We start from the raw sequence: 16,640 nt of genomic DNA on the forward strand, positions 1-16,640 counted from the left end.
GCCTGGATTTGGACATTCTTCTCTAAAGCCTTCACATATGTTGCCATATGGGGTAAAATCTTTAAAGCTCTTTCAAGCACGGGTGCATTTACAACCCACCGTGTCTTGCAAAACTTATGTGGCATTGGGGGAACTGATGATCCAATGATGTTAAAGTAGTCCTCCCTGCGGGCTGGAGTACCCTTCAGAAGTTGGTACATAGCATGCAGACACTGTCGACTTTCCACTCTGTTTCTTCCACTCCCTTCTGAAATGCTCCATGTACAATATGGAGACGGCAACTGCCAATGTTTATAAGGTGTACATTAAAATCTAGGAGGGCCTTCTCAATCTTTGAGTAAAATGACCGATTTACATTTGGTCCATCCAGGAGATCTGAACCATGTTTTCCTTGGTAGATCTTCGATGTTCTTCTTATAGACCGCTTTAAGGTCCAACGCAGTCGCATGTCCCATCAATTTAGAATCATAAACTCTCGTCACAACTTTGTCCTCATCCCATAAACGGACGTGAAAGTCACACTGCTTTGACTGAGTTTTTCTGTTAAGGCTCATCAAAGAGAAGTACATAGACAGTTTTTTAGACAACAAGTGCTTGAAATGAGGAGCCAAGCTATGCACACATAGCTGGACTTTGTTGCCCTGCATGCGAAGGTCTTGGCTATTGCACTGTCTGGGAACATCGCTGAGAACAGCACACCTAAGAGTAAAAAAGAAGAAGATTGAAACCAAACACTTATGTCTGTTTCTAGCCTGTGTGTGAACCTGTGTGTGTCACAGAGAGAGAATTTGAAATATGAAAACAAACATGTTCCTAAAAATAATTTAATTTTACATGTTTATAAACCATGCCACTCACCCCCATCATATTCAGACAGCACAATGTCTCAGCCCACAATGTGTCCTTTTTGGGAACGCCAGTTATGATGGAGGTGGTGACTGTGGAAGTAAATGTAGAAGATTGTCTAGGTGGTGATGTAGATGATGACTTTTCCACATAGTTCAATAGAGTGGGAGCTGTAAGAAAATAAGTGTCTAAGTCTGATGAATGACTAGCTAGCTGGCTAACGTTAGCTAGCATTAGTCATGAAACGTTGTCACTAACAACTCTAGTGAACGTCCTTTAACTAAATGTAAACTTTTAGCTAACGGCATTTATTTTAAATGTTCACTGTCCAGCTCTGCTTGCCGCAAGTTGGCTAACGTAACGTTAACAAATTAGCTAACTTTAGCAAGCCAGCACTATTGACAGGTGTGATTCTGTGGGAGAACTGACTGAGACATCTAGATAACGTTAACTAACAACTTAGAAAACGTTAATTTGACTAAATAATTCTGTCTATGTAGTTAATTTACACAACCATGAAGAGACGGAATAATCTAGCTAACTAATTAACGTTAATAACTAAGTATGGTTGTTGTATTCCTTTCTACATGTTACCAGGGGTAGGACCTACCTGCTTTTAACTTGCGGATGGCCGTCCTGTGTGATGCTCCAGCAGCATGGCTCGTCACAGCTGCTTCGCCCATGGCGTGAACTTAAATTGATTTGCTGCAGGCTCTGCATTGGGCCATATGGATGTCCCACTGATCTTTAACAAGCCAGTCTTTGTAAATGTCTTTGGTGAGCCACGAGTCCTGGAATTTACATTTTCCAGGCATAGCTGAAGGTTCGTTTAACGTTACACAGAAGCCAAACTGGCTACACGCGTGCGCGATCGTGCATACATTTATTTTGTCCCCCCACACCAAACGCGATCACGCCACGCAGGTTAAAACATGAAAACAAACTCTGAACCAATTATATTAATTTGGGGACAGGTCGAAAAGCATTAAACATTTATGGCAATTTAGCTAGTTAGCTTGCACTTGCTAGCTAATTTGTCCTATTTAGCTAGCTTGCTGTTGCTAGCTAATTTGTCCTGGGATATAAACATTGAGTTGTTATTTTACCTGAAATGCACAAGGTCCTCTACTCCGCCAATTAATCCACAAATAAATAGTTTCTAGTCATCTCTCTTCCTTCCAGGCTTTATATTGCGATTGGCAACTTTCATAAATTAGGTGCATTACTGCCACTGACCTCGTTTGTCTTTCAGTCACCCATGTGGGTATAACCAATGAGGAGATGGTACTTGGGTACCTGCTTCTATGAACCAATGAGGAGATGGGAGAGGCAGGACTTGCAGCGCGATATGCGTCAGAAATAGAACTGATTTCTATTTTAGCCCTTGGCAACATAGACGCTCGTTGGCGTGTGCGAGCATTGTGGGTGCAATAATTGAATAACATAGATTTCTACATTTATTTTGCAACGCTTGGGCACGCGATGCGAGCAGTGTGGTCAGCCTGTTAGGTTTCTCGCTTGCTTGACGCTGTTTAACCTGGATCATTCAACTTCAATCACTCATGCACGCACGTGACCGTCGCACATTCTCGAGGCAGGTTGCGCGTGAAACAAAGACGAACAGACAGCGGGAGACACATGTAGACAGTTGAACGCAAGCCTATTACTGACGTTAAGTTAAACAAAAAAATCTAAATACCTTAAATTTCTAGTCATGCACTAATTATATCAATTCAAGCACTTTCAATAACCTTGATTTTTTTCTCAAATCCACAAACTTTCAAGGATTTCAAGGACCCGTGGGAACCCTGTACACAAAACAGAAAGTTATGCAGAAAATAATTCGATTTTCTCGACTGAGATCTGCTTTGCATGCTGTTAGTTCCTAATATTTTCAGTCTTTCTTTCCCTGTCTGTCACACTCTCCCTCCCGCTCCCTCTGTAGGTTGACATTTAATGGGTTGAGTCTTGTCCTGGAGGCCGAACTGAGCAATTTCTGCTAGATGGGCCAGCTGCAAAGTCAAATTTGGCTATATTGTAAAAATTATCAATTGAAAGTTAATTTAATTGAAGGGTTAGGCATTAGGGTTAGCAGTGTGGTTAAGGTTAGAGTTAAGGCTAGGCAGATTATATGACTTTGTGGCTGTGCCAGCTAGTGACCACTCTGCAAGGCTGCCTCCAGAACAAGAGTTATTATGAAAAACAATAACCTGCGCTCCCTCGCTCTCTCCCTCCCTACCATTCCCTCTCTCTCCTGTATCTATGTCTGTCATTCCCTCCCTCTATCCCTCCCTTCCACTTCCTCACTCTCCTTTATCTCTGTCTGTCATTCCCTTATTTCCTCCCTCCCTCCCTACCAATCCCTTGCTCTCTCCTATATATCTGTCTGTCATTCCCTTATTCCCTCCCTCCCTACCACTCTCTCTCTCTTCTTTATCGCTGTCTGTCATTCTCTTATTCCCTCCCTCCTTACCACTCCCTCTCTCTTCTTTATCTCTGTCTGTCATTCCCTTATTCCCTCCCTCTCCACCCCTCCGTCTCTCTCATGTATCTGTCTGTCATTCCCTTATTCCCTCCCTCCATCTCTGTCTGTCAGTCCCCTATTCCCTGCCTGTCTCCATCCCCCTCCCTTCCACTCTCTCGCTCTCTCTTTCTAACCTGCGTGTGTCGTAGTCCAGTGTGAGTCCGTTGGGCCAGCCCAGGTCTGTGTTAATCAGAACTTTACGGTCTGATCCGTCTAGGTGTGCCCGCTCAATCTTAGCAATGTGACCCCAGTCTGTCCAGAACAGGTACCTAGGGAGACCAATGAAACAATGACAACCCAGTTCCCGCACCCCCCCACACACACAAACACACTTACAAACAGCCACAAAACCAATCTCTTCCACTATACCCTTCCACCCTCTTCCCTCAACCTTAACACTTTCCCCCCTCTATCACTCCTCCTCTCCCGCCTCTCACCCTTTGCTGGGAAACACAGCGATGGCCCTGGGTTCATCCAGGCTGTTGTTGACTAGTACTTTGCGGCTGGTCCCGTCCAGTCGGGCCACCTCGATGGTGTTGCGACCTGTGTCCGTCCAGTACATATTCCTGGTCACCCAGTCCACAGCCAGACCATCAGTAGTCTTCAGACCCTGGCTTATCACGGTCTCCATCCCTGTACCATCCAGGTTGACCCGTCTGACCAGGACAGGAGAAGTTAGTCCAACAATGAATGAATCAATCAGCAAATCAATTAATTATATAATTTATTAAATCAAATCCTATTGCTCGAACATATTAATTGCAAAGAGTTAAAACCCTAAATAGTAAGAAAAAGTGACAAGGATGAATTCCATGTGTGGGAATGCATGCATGTGTGTGTGAGTAAGAGTGTATGTATTGTGTGTGTGTGTATACACTGAGTATATAAAACATTAAGAACACCTCTTTACATGATATAGACTGACCAGGTGAATCCAGTTGAAAGCTATGATCCCTTATTGATGTCACTTGTTAAATCGACTTCAATCAGTGTAGATGAAGGTTAAAGAAGGATTTTTAAGCATTGAGACATGGATTGTGTATGTGTGCCATTCAGACGGTGACTGGGCAAGACAAGATTTGAACGGGGTATGGTAGTAGGTGCCAGGCGCACCGGTTTGAGTGTGTCAAGAACTGCAACACTGCTGGGTTTTTCATGCTCAACAGTTTCCCGTGTGTATCAAGAATGGTCCACCACCCAAAGGACATCCAGCCAACGGCAGGCCAGTGGTCGGAAACAGGTCATTGATGACAAAGGAGGCAGACACGAATTGTGCAAAGCAACAGACGGACAGTTAGTCAACTGACAGTCCAGTACAACATTGGTCCCCAAAGACCCATCAAATAATACACAACTTGTTGTACCTTGACACGAATTGGGTATGGCAGCCAAAGACCTTGCAGAGTTCCACTTCTTTCAGATGGACTACAGTTAGTCAACTATCAGTCCAGTACAACATTGGTCCCCAAAGACCCATCAAATAATGCACAACTCGTTGTACCTTGACACGAATTGGGTATGGCAGCCAATGACCTTGCAGAGTTCCACTTCTTTCAGATGGACTACAGTTAGTCAACTATCAGTCCAGTACAACATTGGTCCCCAAAGACCCATCAAATAATGCACAACTCGTTGTACCTTGACACGAATTGGGTATGGCAGCCAATGACCTTGCAGAGTTCCACTTCTTTCAGCAAAAAACAAGAAAGTGCGGTTGTAGTGGGCTAAGGGACAAAAACACTGGAGAGTTGAAAAAACATTGCCTGGTCTGATGAATCCCGGTTCCTGTTATTTCACACTGATGGGAGGACTAGGGTATTTGGAAAACCACATGAGTATATGCCTCCATCATGCTGCTTTTCAACATTCCAGGCTGGAGGTGGTGGTGTGGGGTGTGTTTTCATGGCACACATTGGGTCCCTTGATAAAAGCGGAGCTACGTTTGAATGCCACAGGATATCTGAACATCATTGCCAATCAGGTACATCCCTTCATGGCAGCTGTGTATCCATCTGCAAATAGATGTTTGCCCTTTGCCACAAGGCTAGGATTGTCCAGGAATGGTTCCACAAACATGACAGTGAATTCAGCTTACTGCAGTGGCCTGCCCAGTCACCAGATCTCAATCCAATTGAGCATCCGTGGGATGAGATGTAACAATCTATTTGGTGTAGAGATCCACTACCAGCCAACTTGACACAACTGTGGGAAGCATTAGGCCAGCATCCCTGTGGAATGCATTTGACACCTTGTAGAGTCCATGCCTCAATGAATTGAGGCTGTTCTGAGGGCAAAAGGAGGTGCAACTCAATATTAGGAAGGTGTTCCTAATGTTTTGTACACTCAGTGTATATTGTGTGTGAGCGTGTCTTTTTAGCATACCTGATAACGTCAAGGCTGACATCAGTGTAGTACAGCTTCCCGTCCACGCTGTCATAGTCCAGTGAGATGACGTTGTGCAGCTCAGGCACGGGCACATGCACGTCCGTGTGGTCATTTGTGTCCAGGGAGATGCGTCGAACGCTGACCCGGTTGGAGAAGAGCAGGTAGGTCTCGGGGGAGTCGTCACATGACCTGGCGTCCCCCTTGAGGAGGATGCCGGTGGGACAGGCACAGGAAGTACCGTTGGGGCGGGGCAGACACAGGTGACTACAGCCCCCGTTCCTTCTACCACACTTATTGAAACCTGGGGGGGGGGGTGGGGTGTAAGAGAGAGAAAGAAGCAAACCAAGTCAAACATTTGTTGCAGGAACACAAATAGGGGTAGCAGCAGCATATTTATGGCTTTCATTACATATAGGCAACTGATTCCATTGAAAGTGAAGTGAGAGAGGGAAGACTAACAATAAATATAAATACAGGGGACAATGGGAGGATAGAAAACTTGTAAGTGCCACGCAATTCCAAACACACACCAACCAAACAACCTTCCCAGATTTTTTGCAGTGTGTGATTTTCTAAAATGAAATGATCACAAGTAAGGTCACTCCCACTAAGGCCAACTTTGAATGGTTGACGTACCAGGCTTTTATGCGACATTCACAATAGCCTGGGGACGAGGTTAAACCAATGCAAACCCCTACTCACTCATTTACATTTAAGTCATTTAGCAGACGCTCTTATCCAGAGTGACTTACAGTAGCGAATGCATACATTTCATTTCATGCATTTTTTTATTTTTATATATTTTTTTGTACTGGCCCCCCGTGGGAATAGAACCCACAACCCTGGCGTTTCGCACACCATGCTGGCGTTGCAAACACCATGCTCTACCAACTGAGCCACAGGGAAGGCCACAGGATACCACACCTTCCTCTCTGCTGTTCCGAGGCCAGTGTGCCATTGATACACTCACTCAGTGGCTTCTCTCTATCCACGGCCTGTATGTCCATGAGCCCGGGCAGGTTGCTGCGTACGGTGATGGTGTTGGCGCCGGTGGTTTTGTCAGCCCGCTGTATGCTGCGGCTCTGCCAGTCAGTCCAGTAGATGTGTGGTCCTAGTAGGGTCAGACCGTACGGGTGCTGAACCGGGGATACCAGGGTATGGCGGTTCTGCCCGTTCAGGTCTGCCGCCTCGATGCGCTACGGGAGGGAAAAACTTTGTTAATTCACTGACTCAATAGGCCGGTTTTCCAGACACAGAATAAGCCTACAGTGGGGGGAAAAAAGTATTTGATCCCCTGCTGATTTTGTACGTTTGCCCACTTACAAAGAAATGATCAGTCCATAATTTTAATGGTAGGTTTATTTGAACAGTGAGAGACAGAATAACAACAAATAAATCCAGAAAAACACATGTCAAAAATGTTATAAAATTATTTGCATTTTAATGAGGGAAATAAGTATTTGACCCCTCTGCAAAACATGACTTAGTACTTGGTGGCAAAACCCTTGTTGGCAATCAGAGGTCAGACGTTTCTTGTAGTTGGCCACCAGGTTTGCACACATCTCAGGAGGGATTTTGTCCCACTCCTCTTTGCAGATCTTCTCCAAGTCATTAAGGTTAAGGTTTCCAGGCTGACGTTTGGCAACTCGAACCTTCAGCTCCCTCCACAGATTTTCTACGGGATTAAGGTCTGGAGACTGGCTAGGCCACTCCAGGACCTTAATGTGCTTCTTCTTGAGCCACTCCTTTGTTGCCTTGGCCGTGTGTTTTGGGTCATTGTCATGCCGGAATACCCATCCACGACCCATTTTCAATGCCCTGGCTGAGGGAAGGAGGTTCTCACCCAAGATTTGACGGTACATGGCCCCGTCCATCGTCCCTTTGATGCGGTGAAGTTGTCCTGTCCCCTTAGCAGAAAAACACCCCCAAAGCACAATGTTTCCACCTCCATGTTTGACGGTGGAGATGGTGTTCTTGGGGTCATAGGCAGCATTCCTCCTCCTCCAAACACAGCGAGTTGAGTTGATGCCAAAGAGCTCCATTTTGGTCTCATCTGACCACCACACTTTCACCCAGTTGTCCTCTGAGTCATTCAGATGTTCATTGGCAAACTTCAGACGGGCATGTATATGTGCTTTCTTGAGCAGGGGGACCCTGCGGGCGCTGCAGGATTTCAGTCCTTCACGGCGTAGTGTGTTACCAATTGTTTTCTTGGTGACTATGGTCCCAGCTGCCTTGAGATCATTGACAAGATCCTCCCGTGTAGTTCTGGGCTGAATCCTCACCGTTCTCATGATCATTGCAACTCCACGAGGTGAGATCTTGCATGGAGCCCTAGGCCGAGGGATATTGACAGTTATTTTGTGTTTCTTCCATTTGCGAATAATCGCACCAAATGTTGTCACCTTCTCACCAAGCTGCTTGGCGATGGTCTTGTAGCCCATTCCAGCCTTGTGTAGGTCTACAATCTTGTCCCTGACATCCTTGGAGAGCTCTTTGGTCTTGGCCATGGTGGAGAGTTTGGAATCTGATTGATTGATTGATTGCTTCTGTGGACAGGTGTCTTTTTTACAGGTAGCAAGCTGCGGTTAGGAGCACTCCCTTTAAGAGTGTGCTCCAAATCTCAGCTCGTTACCTATATAAAAGACACCTGGGAGCCAGAAATCTTTCTGATTGAGAGGGGGTCAAATACTTATTTCCCTCATTAAAATGCAAATTAAAAAAAAAACTATTTATAACATTTCTGACATGCGTTTTTCTGGATATTTTTGTTGTTATTCTGTCTCTCACTGTTCAAATAAACCTACCATTAATATTATAGACTGATCCTTTCTTTGTCAGTGGGCAAACATACAAAATCAGCAGGGGATCAAATACTTTTTTCCCCCACTGTAGTCCTGGATTTTAAAAACAATTTCAATGAAGATTCTCCATTCTTCTTCTCCAATAAGAACACAGATTGTCATTTCAGTGGCAAAATGCTTTTGCTATGGTGTGTCCTACTTTAAACATGACCCAGCTGTGGAACAAAAGCCTGCACTCTGTAGCTCTCAGGATTGGTTGACCTCTTGCTTTAGCTTTTCGGACAGGGTGACTGACCTCTGTGTGCGCGTCAGCCCACAGTAGCTGTGAGCCGGCACTGTCAACGGCCAGTCCGTTAGGCCAGCCTAGGTTGTTACTGATCAGAACCAAACGGTCCGAGCCATCCATCGCTGACCGCTCCAGCTTAGCATGCTCCCCCCAGTCTGTCCAGTACATATACCTGGAGGAGAGAGAGAGAGAAATGAATGTCGCACTGGAAGTCGTTAGAAGACTGACAAAGGAGGGCTAACTATTTCCCAATCTAGGCTGTTTAGAAAGTAAATTCATGGGGTGTAATTCACGACGGGTCAACTTTTATTGACCTGCAAACAAAAATACCTAAAACACACAGGAACTAACTCTCTCACAAGAACTAACAGTCTGCATATGATTATTCAGTACATTGATAGTAAAAATTACATTTTAATTTAAGAACAAGTGCAATATCAGCACTTTGAGCTAAACACACTGCTGTGCACAGTGTACCTGTTAGCCAAACTCTAACTCCTTACCCCATCTCGTGGTAGAGGGCGATGGCTCGCGGGCTGTCCAGGTTCTGCCAGATCAGAACCTTCCTCATGGAGCCGTCCAGGTTGGCCACCTCGATCCGGTTCGTTCCGGTGTCAGTCCAGTAGATCTTTCGACCCACCGCATCCACCGCCAGACCATCAGTGGTCATCAGACCTGGAGAGCGAGAGAAAACAAGAGGAAGGAAAATAAATAAATAAAGAGTGGAAGAAAGGAGCGAATGAGAAAGTTAGGGAGAAGTGAGGATTAGAGGAAGTGTGAGAGAAAGGAGATAAGGGTATGTAGAAGAATAGAAGCTGAAATATTTCAGTGCTACAGGTAATTTGTTTTACAATATAGATGAATATTCCTCTGTAATACAGCAGATAGTACTAGGCTAGTGTCTTTTTTTGTCTATCTGTAATATGATTCAGATACTGTATGTTTTGATTTATGAAATAAAGTTCATTGATTATTTCCCTCACCTGTAGCGATGATATCCTCATGAGCCGTCCCATTGATGTTAGCTCTACTCACCTTCTTCAGTGTGCTGTCTGACCAGTACACTTTACCTGCAGGGGGCAGTAGACACACACACATCAAGGTTAAAAGACATACTGTTAGTCACTGTTAGTCACTGTTCCTCCTTCACTGTTCCTCCTTCAGAGGACATACTGTTAGTCACTGTTCCTCCTTCAGAGGAGGAAGGGGAGGATCATCCTCCTCAATGAAGTTCATAAAAATTGAAATAGTGAAGCATTAAAAAGTCATCCATTATAGATAAAAGTATACTAACTATATTTACGTCACCAGTGACGTGAATATTGTTAGTAGAGTTTTTAATTAATAGTTTTAATAATTAATAGTTTTAATAATAATTTAAAACACACTGCTTTGCAATGAAGGTCTACAGTAGCCTCAATAGTACTCTCTGGGGTAGTACCATGGTTTAGCCGGAGGACAGCTACAGTAGATTCCGTCCTCCTCTGGGAACACTGACTTCAATTCCAAATCTAGGAGGCTCATGGTTCTCACCCCCTTCCATAGACTTACACAGTAATTATGACAACTTCTGGAGGACGCCCATGAACCTATCAGAGCTCTTGCAGCACGAACCGACATGTTGTCCAGCCAATCAAAGGATTAGAGAACAAATATATTTCTTCATAAATGAAGGAGAAGCGAGCTAGCTATATTTTGTTGTATTTTTTTTCACTTTCTCAGCTAATGAATGCAGCTAGCTAGTTTAGCCTACTCAAACACCCGGCTCAAACAGAGAGGGATGCTATGTTAGCTTGCTGGATATGGTTATCCAACACTGGAACTCTTCCAAATCAAGATAAGCTTTTGGTTTTATAAATGTATTGCAACCGGGGCTCGCCAGCATAACTGCTAAACTGCGTGATTGTAGCAGGTTTACTAACGCGTTAGTTCTATGTTGACTATGACATTAGCTAATATGGTGACAACGATGTAGACTGTGTGTACCGATTAGCGTTAATGGTATGAAGGTTTGGCTTGGAAAGGTTTTTTCGCCTGGTCACAGACAACTAATGTGTTGTGCAATGAAGTCCACAAGTGAAGGGAAAAGGAGACAGGAAGACAGCGTAAATGAGAGAAAGAACTTTACAACGAGCAAAGTGATCATGCTGTTTGTATGTGGCTGCTATGAAAGTGAACTGTGTGTGCGGGTGATCAGGGGTGTATTCCTTCTGCCGATTCTGTTGAAAAATGTTTCTTAAACAGAAGCAAACAGAACGAAACGGGGATCAACATACCTGAATTTGTCCAATAGAAACTCTCGTTTGCAACTGCTGGACAAATGATTACACCCTAGATCAGCTAGATGTAGGGAAGAGTGTGCAAGGCAGTATTGAATGCGTCATTCACTGTCTGTCACCTTGATTACTAAAACATTTATCTCGACCTATGTGTGGTAAACTTTATTCGTAGGATACGTTGTAGAAACCTCATGATGGCTATTGGTAACATTTTTGTATCATGTAGTAGCCTTAACCTATGATGTTAAATTGAGCTGGATGAATGAAATATGAATGACAGTCATCCAATATGCTGTAATAGAAATAAGGCCGTGCTCATTGAAAAAATATTTTGCTCCCTCATCTTAAATGGCACCGACCACCACTGGTGCACATTCAGATCACAATTAAAAAATGACACTTTTTTGTCAAAGGACACTGATGACGAAGCCCTTTCGGGCGAAACGTCTAGTCTGAAAGATTGAATACATTTTATTTATTTTTACTGCAAAACCTAAGTGCAGACCTTCCTCATTTTCCTGTTCATACCACACTGAGATTACAGAAAAGCTGAAACACACGCACAGACGCACACACATACACACCCTCTTTAGGGTCCACTCCGATGGCGATGGTGTTTTTCATGGATCTGTTGACAGCCAGCACCACATCAGCAAAGTAGGGGATGTCCAGAGAAACCATCCTGATATCAGTCCGCCGTGCAAAGATCAGGAAACTACTCATCCCTACAACCAAGACACAGCACTGTCAGTATGGAGAGTACAGGTTATGGAATAAAACCACCTTATATTTTGGAATATGATGAGGTTATACAGTTGAACTAAGCTTATGATACATTTGTAAGTGATATTCTTTAACAATCAACGGGCTGTAAATACTGTATCGCAGCTTGGGTCTTGATGGTGAAGGTAGTAATTAAAGGAATGTCAGCAGTAACGTTTTCAAGATAGACAGTACAAAGAAAAGAGTGTTACGATAATGCAAAACACATTATTATCACAGTAAGATTTTTACTGAAAGTGCTCCATCTTGAAAACTTTACTGCTGACATGCACACTTGTTGGGACCATATCAACAGCGTACTAATGAACAAAATACTAAACTATGTTTTTTTTCTCTCCTTTAAATCAAGATGAGATAATATTTTTTTAATATTAATCAACCATTGTTATCAATCTACTTGTGGTATCTTGGAAGACACTGTTTATTTACATCAATATCTCTGTAGTTAATTGTTTAAGGTGATGAGATATATGGTATAGTGTTGTTTTTGTTCTTGTTTTTTTTAACCTTTATTTTACCAGGTAGTCATACTGAGACCAAGGTCTCTTTTAAAGAGCCCTGAATTTCAGAAAATACAAAATGCAACAGAAACAGAACAAGGTCATAAAACATAAACAAATTCATCAGTAATAAGGTCCTCAATCAGGTGTCTAAAGTGCCCCGGAGGCACCAAAACATACAATGCACCATGGGTTGTTGTACAATGGATATTGGTAGTATAATAATATTATATTGATGCTATGCTACCGTGTGTGCAGGTCTTTCCGTCCAGCTGAAGGTTGATGCCAGTAGGACAGGTACAGCTGGAGCCTTTTGTCGGTGGAGCCAACAGACACAGGTGACTGCAGCCCCCATTATTCACCGCACAAGGTGTCCGTACTAGAGAGTGAGGGACAGAGGGGGGAGAGAAAGCAATATATAATTATTCAACATGAAAACGTAAGATGATAGTATATGTAGCCCACTTACAAACTATTGCAACAATGACATATATGTCTCATTCAATTAACAGTTGAGAGTTTAAAAATGATCTCAAACACAATTTAACCGGGCGCCCCAGACTAGAGCCTCCATGGCCATGGGGTCTGTGCAGCAGGCTGAACGTTTGACATCCCTACTTATCAGTGCTGCTTCAGCCTGGTATGAGCCCCAGGTGCTTTTTGCCCTCTGAACCACGTATCTAGGATCAGTTTACCTGGCCCCTAATCCCGCTAGTGACAGGGGGGGACACTGGACCTGGTGTTGTGGGTGGAGGTCTAGTATCTTGTAAAAAAATACTCAGAGGGCCAACAGGGCACGTACACACATGCACACGCACGCACACACACGCACACACACACACACACCGGTGGTGCGGTAGCGGTGGAACATATGAATATCCATGAGGTTCTCCAGGTTTTCGGCGAGTGTCTGTCGTCCCAGGCCAGTCATTTTGTTGGCACACTGGATGCTCTTGGACTGCCAGTCTGTCCAATAGAGCTTCTCCTCATGCAGAGTCAGCCCAAAGGGGTGGGGCAACTGACTGCCAATCAACACCTGGACACCAATGGAGGGGAGAGGGGCGGGGGAATAAAAATATTAGCCAGTCTTCTGATTCACAGAGTAAAAAGTCTCACTTGATTAAATACCCATCCAACATACAAAAATAGGTTGAAAATAAGCTAAAACTTGTAAAGACTATCCCTTCAAGACCACCTCACCTGTCTGTCTGAGCCGTCAAAGTTGCCAAACTCGATGGTCTTCATCCCGGCGTCGGCCCAGTACAGGCGCTGTGTTTGGTAGTCAATTGCCAGTCCGTTAGGCCATGTCAAGTTGGAAGAGATGATGACGATACGGCTGGATGCGTCCATCCCTGCCTGCTCTATCTTAGGACTCACACCCCAGTCTGTCCAGTACATATATCTATGGTACTCAGGGAAAATCATGCATCAGTAACCTGTACATGTATGTGGTATGCACAATTCATCTGTACACTGTATGTTCAGATTAGGTGTCTGTGGTAAACAACAAAGTCCATGCAGTGCTAACTTTTTGGGAGGACACTATTGGACTGCTGGAAAAAAAGGTGTGTTTACACGCTACTCTGTAAACTACTTTCAGAGGTGTCATTGGACATCTGACGCCTGATATTGACCCTTGACCTCTGACTCACCCTCCAATTGGGTCAACCACGATGTCCCTGGGTCGGTCAAGATTCTCCCAGATCAGAACGGTACGCATGCTGCCGTCTGCATTAGATACCTCGATACGATCTGTACCTGATCTCACACACGCACACACACAAGCACGCATACACTCACACAATTAATTATTGTTTGTACAACAAATTACTCAATAAAGACTGGTCAATAAAGACTTCCTGTTAGTCTATAGCTGACATGATACACAGTGGTACAAACTTCAGTTTGTACCACTACCCTTTAGTAATTTAAATCTAGAACACGGGAACAGTTAAGGTTTCTTACCTGCGTCGGTCCAGTAAAGTTTGTTGGTCACCCAGTCAATAGCCAGACCGGCTGGACTTTCCAAACTGGTGTCCACCACCACCTGACACACACAATAACAACTAATTTCAATACAGTACAGTAACTTAATTGAAATACTCCCCCATAGCGACAAAGTCAAACAGCTGTAAAATGAACTGTGATACCAGACTCTCATCAATAGGTGGCGACATTTGGTTAAAAGTAAAGTGCAAGGGACTTTTCTCAATACTCTGATCTCATCAGCTAAAACGATTCCCCCAAACAATTGTATCTTACCAAGGATTAGACCAAACATCCACCACTATTACTGTTTTCTTCTCTATTACTAGCTATTTTACTTGTAATGATCTTGATGGGTGGTTGTCTCACTTACTTTAGTTGAATGCACCTTCCATTGTACAACAAGTGGCTCTAGATAAGAGCATCTGCTAAATGACTAACTAATATGGGAAATAATATTGGGAAGAACTGACCTCCTGCCTTGAGCCGTCCCATTGGGCCCGGTTGATGGAGTCGGTGGTGACGTCCGTCCAATAGATGAAGCCCTCCTCGGCGTGCCAGTCCAGTGCCACGGCGTTGCGTACGTCGGCCAGCGGGATGACATCATCCGACATGTCCTCGGTGTCGAAGCTGATTCGTCGGATGTCCGTCCTTCGGGCAAAAAGCAGGAACTTGTCAAGACCTGATCAAAGACCAAAGGTCTTCTGTCAGTGCTCTAGGTTTAACAACGGGGTCATCACAACACACAACACACACCAAGGAACCTAACTAAACTAACACATGCTACTAAAGGGCAATTTTGCCACCTTTCAACCTCATATTCATTATCTCCAGCACCAAACCAGTGTCTACATATGTGAAAACAGCTAGGTAAGAAGAAAGGTCCTAAAAATGCTACTCTGTGACTTCACAGGGTAGGATTAAAAGTAAGAAAAACTGTGATTTTCAAAACCTTTAACGAGCTTCTAGCAATGTTTTAACTTTATTTTTTTCTATAAAACACAAAAATATGCAATTTTCACATATGTAGACACTGGTATTGTGCTGGGGATAATGAAAATTAGTTTTAAAAGTGGTGGAGTTGCACTTTAACATTAGCTAACTGGACTGAAAATGTAATTAGCAAACATTGAGTTTATATTTAGAATAAAGATATGCCTAAATGGACACAAAAATATTTACAACTCTAAATAATCACATTGAAATGTAAACAAATATTCTAGCATTCTACCTAGAGCGTGTTCTTGTAGGCCAGTAAGTATACTCACTCAGGGCACAGTTATGCTGGTCCACTTTCTTGAAGCCCGTGGGGCAGTCGCATGTATAGGTCTTGTTGCCAGGGAGACAGAGGTGGCTGCAGCCCCCGTTGTTGGTCCCACATCGGTTACGCCCACCTGGAGAAGAGGGGAGGGGGGAGAGGTTAAAAGCACTCTGTGAGTGAGTGTGCAGGTGTGTTACTGACTAACAGAGTGCATCTGTGGGTGGTGTGTGTGTGTGTTTGTATGTGTGTGTGAGTGCGTTTGTATGTGCACGAAGGAGCATGTGTGTGTATTAGATTGGATGTGCGTTCATGCATGCGTATCAGTGTGTGTTTGTGTCTGACTGACCTGCGGGCTGTCTCTGCGGGTGCAGTGTGTGTATATCCATGGGGAAGTGCAGCTTGTTTCTGATTATCTCCTGGTTCTTGCCCGTGAACTTGTTGGCACTGTTGATGCTCTTGGTGTGCCAGTCTGTCCAGTAAAGGCTATCCTCAAATACCGTGATGGCAAATGGATGGGGCAAGCCTGGATGGAGAGAGTTAGACAGTGTATTTAAAGAAGCATATGTTGTCTTTATTACTGAAACACAAGAACAACATTGGAACATTCTCATTGACCCTTTAAAGGAATTAGACCAAGTGGTATAGAATGAGGGGGGGTTACATGATTTCAAACAACAAGCACCCATTGGAGCAGCAACTAAATCAACACACAGCCACACACAAATCCCTAAACAGTTCCTCCACAAACTAAAACAAAACACCAAATAAAACCAATCTGGAGTAAAGGAACAATTATGTTCAAAGCAAAATAGCACAAAGTTGGACAAGATCTGATTCCTCACACCATTAAATGAGGACGAGTTAATGTTGTTGTCTTTTCAATTGTGTCCCCTATTGTATTCAGCCTTAATCAGAGCTGGTTGGAGTTAGCCTGTTTCTTATTAGCCACTCGCTAATGACATAAGCTTTGGGAGTTTAGTGCTAGC

At 43.9% G+C, this 16,640-nt stretch overlaps 1 protein-coding gene across 5 annotated transcripts in view; it reads right to left on the reverse strand.

Annotated features, from left to right (window-relative positions):
• LOC106587054 (low-density lipoprotein receptor-related protein 4) overlaps nucleotides 1–16,640 on the reverse strand; it is a 270,120-nt gene that overhangs the window by 36,022 nt on the left and 217,458 nt on the right. For all 5 annotated transcript variants that reach the window (XM_014174939.2, XM_014174937.2, XM_014174938.2 and 2 more), the window contains exons 15-30: nucleotides 16,001–16,177; nucleotides 15,662–15,787; nucleotides 14,867–15,075; nucleotides 14,373–14,454; nucleotides 14,060–14,165; nucleotides 13,608–13,809; nucleotides 13,254–13,443; nucleotides 12,655–12,786; nucleotides 11,709–11,849; nucleotides 9,829–9,915; nucleotides 9,349–9,520; nucleotides 8,855–9,017; nucleotides 6,726–6,951; nucleotides 5,753–6,056; nucleotides 3,808–4,026; nucleotides 3,505–3,639 (exon numbers count right to left, since the gene is read on the reverse strand). In XM_014174939.2, the coding sequence (XP_014030414.2) occupies nucleotides 3,505–3,639; nucleotides 3,808–4,026; nucleotides 5,753–6,056; nucleotides 6,726–6,951; nucleotides 8,855–9,017; nucleotides 9,349–9,520; nucleotides 9,829–9,915; nucleotides 11,709–11,849; nucleotides 12,655–12,786; nucleotides 13,254–13,443; nucleotides 13,608–13,809; nucleotides 14,060–14,165; nucleotides 14,373–14,454; nucleotides 14,867–15,075; nucleotides 15,662–15,787; nucleotides 16,001–16,177 (2,671 nt within the window). The remainder of the gene's footprint in view (nucleotides 1–3,504; nucleotides 3,640–3,807; nucleotides 4,027–5,752; nucleotides 6,057–6,725; nucleotides 6,952–8,854; nucleotides 9,018–9,348; nucleotides 9,521–9,828; nucleotides 9,916–11,708; nucleotides 11,850–12,654; nucleotides 12,787–13,253; nucleotides 13,444–13,607; nucleotides 13,810–14,059; nucleotides 14,166–14,372; nucleotides 14,455–14,866; nucleotides 15,076–15,661; nucleotides 15,788–16,000; nucleotides 16,178–16,640) is intronic.

This window comes from Salmo salar, chromosome ssa26, assembly GCF_905237065.1.
Source record: "Salmo salar chromosome ssa26, Ssal_v3.1, whole genome shotgun sequence".
Lineage (NCBI taxonomy): Eukaryota > Metazoa > Chordata > Actinopteri > Salmoniformes > Salmonidae > Salmo > Salmo salar.